This window comes from Sceloporus undulatus, chromosome 7 (genome assembly GCF_019175285.1).
Source record: "Sceloporus undulatus isolate JIND9_A2432 ecotype Alabama chromosome 7, SceUnd_v1.1, whole genome shotgun sequence".
Classification (NCBI taxonomy): Eukaryota; Metazoa; Chordata; class Lepidosauria; order Squamata; family Phrynosomatidae; genus Sceloporus; species Sceloporus undulatus.
Window position 1 is genome coordinate 51585758 of NC_056528.1, and position 9642 is coordinate 51595399.

The 9642-nt window shown below is 52.9% G+C and overlaps 1 protein-coding gene across 1 annotated transcript in view; it reads right to left on the minus strand.

Moving 5' to 3' along the window:
* Positions 1 to 1038: 1038 nt before the first annotated feature.
* The window catches only part of EFNB1 (ephrin B1), a 55031-nt gene continuing 46427 nt past the window's right edge, over positions 1039 to 9642 (minus strand). The window contains exon 3 of the mRNA XM_042480097.1: positions 1039 to 7259. Within this exon, the coding sequence (XP_042336031.1) occupies positions 6835 to 7259 (425 nt within the window). The 3' untranslated portion in view covers positions 1039 to 6834. The remainder of the gene's footprint in view (positions 7260 to 9642) is intronic.

The following is a 9642-nucleotide window of genomic DNA, read 5'->3' on the forward strand; positions in this document are numbered from 1 at the left end:
GCACTGGACCCCTGGAGCAATGGAGCCTGGGAGCCTGGACTGAGCAGGGCCTCGTTCCCACAAAGGAAGGCGGATGGAACCGGCCAGCTCTCCTTTCCCAGATGGAGGCAGGAGGGAGATGCTATGGCGGCGGCGGCAGCAGCAGCAGCAGCAGCAGCAGCAGCAGCAGGGACTGGACCAGCCTCAAGCAGGGCCTGAAGCATTGCAGCAGCCCAGAAGGATGCCTCCATCCAGCCCCAAAACTGACCCCAGCCAAGGAGTTTGGAGCCTCTTCAGCCCGGCTTCCTTTGAAGCAAAGTTTCTCCCAGCTTTTCTGGCTGAGAAACCTCAGAGAGACCCTGGATCCACGAGCCGAGAGCCAAGTTTCAGCAAGAACCTGGCGCTGGGCTTGCTCTGGGGGGATTACAGCGGCCTCCAAGAATCAGGGGAGGAAAAACACGGCTGAAATCCTAGACTCTCCCCCATGGCCCAGTCCAGCTGTGGTCCAAAGGGCTCTTGGGGGTCCCAGGCAGGCTGCTCCCCTAGCAGAAAATGGCCTTCCTGGCAGCAGGGGCGCTGGGGGGCAGTGAGTCTGCTCAGGGTTTTGGACTGAACTTTAAAAGAACTGTTTCGGGGGGGGTGTGTGTGTGTGATAGACCCCAGAACCTTGGACAGTTCCTAGCAGACCTGGACCAAAGGGCAAAGGGGATGCGTTGCCCCCCCGACACTTTTGGAGATCAATGTGCCCCAAAGGACCCCCAAGGCACCTAGGACCCCTCCCTCCCTGCCTCCTTCTCACCTGGTTTGCCATCTCTCTCTTTGCTCCCAGGGATGCTGTTGAACTGTCAAGGTGAGACCACTTATACTACACTTAAAATACAAGGATCTGGTAAGGGTCAGAGAGGGAAGGCAAAGCTCTCCAAGTGCTAATTAGGTGTGCAAATTATTACTGTTATCATGGCAGCGCCACTCGCCTCCCAGGAGTCTGGCATCCATTTCTCAAAGCCTGGTCTGAAGAGAAGAAGAAAGGGAGAGAGAAGCACAGGCCAGGCAGTCCAATTCCATAGGAAAAAATCATTTATTTAACAATATATCAGGTTCCATCATGGCTCCAGGGAACGCAAATCCCGTATTATCGACTACTGATGACAATGATGATATGGGAACTGGGTGAAGGTTGTGTACAGAAAGGCTGAAAGCAACCGCTGGAAAGTGACAGGATGGCCAAAATGGAAATAAAAAACATGACACTGTTCTGGCAGACCCAGCATCCCCCGAAGGGCACCTGGCGCCCTGAGCCCTTGGCGAACATCAAAACCAAACGCGGATGGATGTGACTGGCAGCCGCCACAGGGGCCCCGGCCGGACATTGGACGCCTCCGCCCACGAGGACCAAATGCAGTCCACGGGGGGGGGGGAGGAGAGAGAGACCAGGTAGGACACTTTGGGGGCAGGAGGAGGAGAAGGGGGTTCGCAGGTGAAGTGCCCTAAGGAGGCGGCAGAGACGTGACTGTGGGGTGGAAACCAAACGTGAAACCCAATCATCCCCCTCCCAAAAAAATCTTGGTGGCTGGCCTCTGGCTGGGGAGGGGGCTCAGTTCTCAGGATTGTCTCAGTCGCTCCACGGCAGAATCACCATGGGGGGGGGGGCCTTTGGGGGGGAAGGGGGGGAGGAAAGGGAGTTCTCTCAGGATTGTGTCTGTGTGTGAGTGTGTGTGTGTGTGTGTGCGTGGGCAGCAGGGCACCCCTCCTAAACAAGGCTACCCAACCCTAAGGCCAGAGAGCTGGAGGCTGCAAGAGCAGAAGAGTGGGCACACAGAGGGCTAGAAGTGAAGGCAGCTGGGTTTGACCCACAGCTCTCTTGGGCACACAGGACCCACCCTGGAGGGATGGCGTTAATCAAGGGGGTTCTGCCAATTTGGCACTAGCTGGCAGCATCAGTGGCCAGGGGTGGCAAATGCTACGGAGGACTGGCCTCCTCGAAGGACAGCAGGGGCACAGTCTCCGCCTGGAGCACATTTCTGGCACTGGTCCGGAAGGGGGCAACTTTCAGCCAGATGTTGGCAGACTGTGACTCCCATCCACTTTTAGCCAGGAGGGCTAATGATGGGGGTTGCCATCCATCCATACCAAGAGAGCCCCCAGTAACAACACCTTGATGCCTTTGAGCTGCAGGAGGGAAGGAATGTTGGTTCCGTCCAGGGAACTCTGGGCACCCATCCGTGGCCAGGAAGGCGGAGGTGGCACAGCAGAGGCCTTGCAAGGCTCTTTAGGAAACGGGACAGTTAGACAGAGAGATCCTGGGGGGGGGGGGGGGGGGGGGTTCCCAAGGGTCCCCCTCCCCCCCCCCCCGAGCCAGTTTTGACCCTGCGTGGTCAGCCCTGCCATGAATGCCAGACACTCAGGCAAGTCCAAAGCTGCCTTTCCTTCCCATTCTCAGCAGGCTGAGGTTCTACCCCAATCTTTGCTCCCAAGGTGGGTTGTGGGGTCAGCTTTCTCCTTGGATTCCCAGCCTGGTCCTCAAGACAGCCTCTTTCCAACACAAACGCACACAGACACACACACTTTTGCCATTGGAAAAGCTGCAGAATGGCAAACACATCGTCACACACGCTCTTTCTTGCAAAGGCGGTTCAGTTTGGGTTTGTTTTTCTTGTGTTTTTAAAAAGGTTCTTATAATAAACCAGAGTTTATACAAAACATCTTTACATTTATCTTCCAAAAAAGACCAGTTATTTACACAAAATAAAAACTCCAAAAATGGGGAGCAAGGGGAGGATCTTTTTGATGGAGTAAAAAAAGGGAATGAAACTGCTTGAGGAGCAACAGATGGAGATGCATTTGCAAAATAACAAAAACAAGGAGAGACCAACAACCCAGATGGACACCTGTCCCCCTCCTCTCCACCAGCCCATTCCAGGGGTCTTTTTGCCAAAGCCCAGGGGTTGCACTCCCTTCATGCTGGGGATCACACACACACACACACACCCTTTCGCCTGGGCACAGGGGGCTCCCCACATCCTCAAAGCCTTCGGGCCCACCCTGGATAACCACGAGTGTCCAGCAAAGGGGGAAAGATGGCAGACGCCACTGTGGTGGAGGCAGCAAGGCAGAAACCCCCTCCCCAGAGATAATTTCAAGTGGGGAAAACTGTGAAGCCCTTGCTTGTGAGTAGTGTGTGAGTAAGTAGTGTGAGATGCATGAAGGAAAGGGAGGCCTGCGCACTCCCTCCTGCCCCACACTCCTGCAGGAGAAAGCATGTGCTGCCAGGCAGTCTCTGCTTCGTATTTGCACACCTGCAAGTGTTTCAGGGGAATTGTCCTGCACAGAAACACACATGGACTGGCACATAGCTGGCAAAACCTGTGCCAATCTCCTGCCCCTGGGTCTCTCTCTGGCCAGCCAGACCCACCTGGGCTTCTCCCACCATTATGTGATGGAGAAGGAGTCCAGATGTCAAGGAGGGGCAGTCTGCCAGGGAGCATGGGGAACTTGCTCATCTCTCTCTCTCTTGTTCTGCAGATATATACATTCCTTCAAACAGTCCAGTGCATTTTCCCCAAGAAATATCCACTATGGGACTGCAGACCTCCATTTCCACAGATTTTTGTTATCCATGGATTCTTTATCCATGTCTTGAAAATATTCCCAAAAATACATTCCAAAGAGTAACCTTGATTTTGCCATTTTATACAAGGGACATCATTTTACTACACCATTGTATTTAATGAGACTTGAACATCCATGGGCTTTTTTAGCTGCCATATCACACTGTTGACTCATGTTCAACTTGTGGTCTGCTAGTGCTCCTAGATCCCTTTCACACTATAACTCTCACTAAGCCAGGGGTCCTCCATCATATATATATATATATCTGCGCATTTTATTTTCTCTAAGTGCAGTACCTTACATTTCTCTCTGTTGGAATGCATTTTGTTAGTTTTGGCCCAGCTTTCTAATCTATTAAGGTCATTTTGAATTTTGATCCTTTCCTCTGGAGTATTATGTTTTATATATCCTTGCTGCCCTTATTTAACAGCCTCCAGAGAAGCCCATGCCAGCAGTTCTTGGCCAAACCATGGTGGGCTATGCTCCTTTTCCCCTGGAAAAATAGATTAAAACTTTTCAGATATGCATCCTGAGGCTGTAGGAAGGGCAGTTCGGTATTGCCAGCCAGCCAGCCATCATGTAGCACACATCCCAACTACAAGTCCCATGATTCCTTGGGGGCAGAGCCAGGGCTGTTAAAAACAGTGCCATTCTGGCCTCCCCTTGACACCTGGTTCCCCTGGATTCTCCTGGGCCCTTTCAGCTCCCTCCTTATACACACAAGGAGCCCATCCAAGTTCGGCTGCCTGTAGTTTTTCAGAACTGCAGACTAACCTATTCTGACATTCAGGAGGTTTGTTTAGGGATGGATATCCCAGACAAGTCACTTTCCTTTGACTGCTGAGGGATGGTGAGCAAAACCACACATGTACAGACTCCCCCCATACATACATACACACACACACACACACACACACACACACTTCAGGGCGAAACCAGACTACGGTAGAGATGCTGCAAAAGCCATCCCCAAATTGGATCGCTTGGGAGCAAAGCCCGAAAGGTCCAGCAAAGAGAAACGCCATCTGCAGAGAACCAGGGCAGAAGGAAGTCGCTCTCGTCACCCACCCCCAAAACATATTTCGAGTAACTTGAATTAGTTTCTACAACTCTGGCAACAAGACAGTTTCGGGGGGTGGGGGGCGGGGGGAGAGGTTCTCTTAAAATGTGTTGACTCTTAACAGTCAACCAAAACCAATCATTTTAAACATGGATTTTTGATTTTCAAAAATCCCGTGGAGCCCTGAGAAAGTGCACCCCCTTGGCCACTGAGCCCCCCCCCCAATGCCTCGAAGTGCACAGCCCCCTCCCCTCCCCATGGGGCAGGGAGGGGGAGTGGGTCAGCCATGCTCTGGCCTTGGTCCAGGCACAGCCACCCCCCACCTCCTCACAAGGCTTCTGGCATCACATATGCAATGTTACTTGGAGGGGGGGCAATGAACTCCCACCTCCCAACGTGTTTGGGGGGCAGTGACTGGCGTGGGACAGAAGATGTTTTTGCCGCCTCCATGTGCACTGACACCAGCCCCCATTGCTCTGCCTGGGCTCCTCTGGGGAAACCCATGGGCACCATGGCCGCTGCCAGCATTTCCCCCAGTGCCTGGCCCTTGCAAGTAATCACACCTGGGCCTCTCCCCCATTTGCACTCCATAAGCCCCCGGGAAAGCTGCTGGACTTCCTAGATGGAGGAATCCCTGGCCAGGGCCTTCTCCATCCTTCATCTCTTGGGCACACTGGCAGAAAAAAGCTACTGGCCTCGGAGGCTGTGGGCTCCCCTGCCCACCTCAGACTGACCGCAGATGGGAAGAGGCGGCTGTGCAAGTGAAAGGAGGCCATCCAGGAGCGCTTTAAGGCTGGCACTGTACTGCCTCCCGCAGAGAGACCCAGCACTAAAGAGGTCCTGGGGGCAATGCAGAGGCAGTTCCCCTGCCCTCTATCAAATGCCTGCTGAGGACCTTGCAGACAGCACATCCAGGCTGGCCAAAGGGGAAAAGCCCCTGTACCTGGTCCTCTGGCAGACAGACACTGTCCCAACAGGCCTCCCCACACCGGGGTCCCATCTGCCAGCTATGAGGAAGGCCAGGCCCCTGCTGCGAGTCCCAAGGGGCCACACCTGCCAGCTTCCCACTCTGCCCCAGAGTCGTCTGGTCAGTTACAGAAAGGAAGGTTTTCTCGCCATGGTGGACTCTGTTTTTCCATTCCCTTCCTTATAAAAGTAAAATGGAAACGGAGCCTGGCTGAAGCCCAAAAGGCAGCTGCTCTGAACGAAGAATGGTCCTTGGGAGACCTTTGGGGTCATTGGGGGGTGTCCCCCAACCACCCCCAACAATCCCAGCCCCCTCCCCCCGTGGGACAGGGAAGGGGAGAGGGAGGAGCTGATGGGTCCCCCAGTGTTCCCCAATTATAAAAAATACAAAAAATATTTTAAAATTGTAACAGGAAGAAGGTGAGCTGGACCGCTTCCTCGTCTCTGTTGCCTTTGCCATTGTCCTCCTTGCCCTCCTCCAGGCGCCACATTTCTGTGCATCTGGGGCAGGTGGCCAGCTCCCTTCCCATGATGGCACCCCAACCAAACATGGTCCACCCCCTCCCCTCCCACGCAAATATCTGAATCTATAATAACAAAGGCAGGTAGGAAGGCAGCACAGGGCCCCAAGGAAAGCCAGCCAAGAAGGTGGCGGTGGTGATGGCAATGGTGGGTGAAGATGGTGGTGGAGGTGAGATGTCCCCTGGGGGGCAACCACCAGGCGTGTCCGAGTGTGAGGAAAGGCACCAAGCCCTCACAAGGGGGCCACGGAACGTGCTGGGGGGCGGGAGAGGAAGAGGAGGGTGGCAGCGAGGTTGGCAACCTCAGAGATTGACCAAGCGCGGGCAGCAGAGGGGGCAAAGGGGGCACGCCGGCTCCCCCTCCCCTCCGTCTCCATCTTTGTCTCGACTCCTCCATCTCTTTCTCCCTCCTCAAGTCTTGGGATTACAAAAGCTCCAGACTACAAAACTAAATACTTGGAGTTGGGGGGAAGGCAGGGGCGGCTGGAGGGTGCTCCCGCTCTGTCCTGGTCTTCTTGCCAGGGAGCTCCGCCGTGGGCCCCTCTGCAGTGCAAGCGCCCACACCCTAGGTAGGCAGGCAGACAAGCAGGCAGGCAGGCAGGGGCTGGCAAGGGTGTCACCCCCACCTACTACGCAGGCCCTCTGTGCTCCTTCCCCCCTCTCCATCCTCTGTGTCTCCTCTGAACCCGGCCACCCCAGTCAGACCTTGTAGTAGATGTTGGCCGGGCTCTGTGGGGGCATCTCCTGGACAATGTAAACCGGGTGCCCATAGTCCCCGCTGACCTTCTCATAGTGCGGGCAGTAGTTGTTCTCTGTAGTCCGCAAGGGGATGATTATGTCACTGGGCTCAGAGCCGGCGTTGCCACTGCCCTTGGGACTGGCCAGAGTGCTGAGTGAGAGAGCAGCCGCCCGCTGCTGGGTGTGCTTGCGGTGCCGCTTCCGGACCTTGATCAGGAAGACCACCAAGAAGATGATGATGAGGATGAAGATCACGCAGCCGGCCCCAATGGCCGCAAAGACAGCCACCTTGGAGTTGAAGAAGCTGTCCGTGGGGCTTTGCGCATCCTGGCCCCCGTCCTGATTCACGGGATCTGGGGGAGAAGGAGAGAAGAATGGCTCAGGTCATACACATTGAGAGCCAGTGTGGTGCTCCAGGTCTGAGTGTTAGACTAGGACTCCGGAGATCAAGGTTCGAACCCCTGCTCAGCCACAGAAACCCCTGGGTGACCTTGGGCAAATCTCACTCTCTCCGCCTCTACTGCCAAGATCCTGGTCCATGCCCTAGTGATCTCACGACTGGATTCCTGTAACGTCCTCCTGGCTGGGCTTCCTCTTTCTCACCTCCGTCCTTTAATCTCTATCCAGCATTCACTTCCACCCACCGCTCTGACCACATCTCTCCTGTGTTGGCATCCCTTCACTGGCTCCCTCTCCCTTTCTGCATTCAGTATAAGCTCCTGCTGTCGACATTCAAAGCCCTCCATGGACTGGCCCCTCCTTACTTATCAGACCTTCTTTCTCCTCTCCTTCCCACTCCATTGTTCCCTCCGTTCTGGTAGTCAAGGGTTCCTGTCCCAGCCCAGGATTTCCTCTGCCCCATCCCGGATTCGCCCCTTTTCACTTGCTGCCCCTCACTCCTGGAACCTTCTTCCCCCACAAGCAAGAGCCATCACTTCTTTAACTAGCTTCAAAACGGAGTTGAAAACCATCCTGTTCAGAGAAGCCTTCCCAGGCATTGCATAATTGTCGCTTACTATCTGATGTTCTTTTGTTGCCTGTTTATCGAACCATTTCCTGTATTGCTATGTATTGTATATGTATTATCCTACTTGTGAGTATGGATTTTCCCTGGATGGCCAACTGTTGGGAGTGCTTTGATTGGTGTTCCTGCTTGGCAGGGGTTTGGATTCAAAGGCCCCTGTGGTCTCTTCCACCTCTATGAGTCTATAATTTTATGAAATGTGGAGGGTTGACTGTAACAGCTATTTAGAAACTGTACATCTCCCCTGAGTGCAGAAAACTGCAACCAGATGACAGCTCAGTCTGCTGTTCAAAATCTTTGTTATTGTTGTTAGCTGCCCTTGAGTTGTCCCCAACTCATGGTGAACCTGTGGACGAGACATCTTCCCCTATCCTCTACCTTCGTGCTTAGGTCCTGCAGACTCAGGCCCATGATCTCTCGAAAGAAGTCTAGCTATCTCATTTGTGGTCTTCCTCTCTTTCTGCTGTCTTCCACGTTTCCCAGCACCATTGCTTTCTCTAATGAGTCTTTCTTTCTATGGTATTTCCAAAGTACAACAGCCTCAGTTTAGTCATCCCAGTTTCCAGGGAGAGTTTGGGTTCTAGAACCCAGTTTTTTGTCTTTTGGGCCATCCACAATAACCTCAGCACTCTTCTCCAGCACCACATTTTAAATGAGTTGATTCTCTTTCTGTCTGCTTTCTTCGCTCTCCAGCTCTCACATCCACACATTGTGATAAGGAATACAACATCTTGGAAGATCCTGACTTTAGTATTCAGTATGTCATTGCACTTTAGGATCTTTTCTACTTCTTTCATAGCTGCCCTTCCCAGTCCCAGTTTTCTTCTGATTTCTTGACTGCAGTTTCCACTCTGATCAGTGTTTGGTAATAGGCAAAGTCAAGGGCCTTACTGCTCTCCCTTCTTCTTACAGGTTTTTAATCTTTAATCTGATTAGTCAGTTTAAACAGCCATTTAAATCAGGGGTTCAAATAGCACCTGGCAATCATTGCTCGTGCTGGGTGGTGCTGATGGGAGTTGTAGTTAAAGACATTCCAGTTTGACAAAGGCTATTTCAGAGGATAGGTTTTTTTTTAAAGCTGCAGTGAGTGATTTTGTGTAGTTTAATGCCTGCAAGCAACTGCATGTTATAATCAGGTTAATCTGAGTGGGCTGATATTCTGGGTATATTTGTTCATGTATGCCATGGATATGAGCTAATGTCTAGAGAATCCCTGTCTGAGTGAACTAGACTAAATGCTTCTCAGGCCCACTGTCTTTCTGTGATGACTACTCCTGCCACTCCCTATCTAACAACACTCAGACAGGCTGTTCATGAACCTGTTATGGAGTCTGGATTTATTGTGTAATCTTGGTTCAGAAACACTGAGCAAGGTTTTAATGAAGGATAATACAGAACATGAGAAAGTTACATTTCTGGACTACAATTCCCCCAAATCCCCCCAGTTGGAGGATTTAGGGAGTTGTCATGGCCAGCCAAGATCAGCTCTCGGAGGATGAGGAGGAGGATGAGCCTCCTCCAGAGCAAGGGCTGATTGAGGCAACACCAGGTGCTGTTCCTGCCCTGCCAGGTCCCAGGTGTGATCCTCCAACCCCAGAGGAGGAGGTTCAACCAGGTCCTAGTGCCGAAGAGAGACCTTCTATGGTACCACTGCCTAGTGGGGACTCTGGGGACGAAGCTTGCATGCAGGTGCCTTCTTTCAAAGAGAGAAGAGCTGAGAGTGCTTGCAGGCGCAGATCACAGAG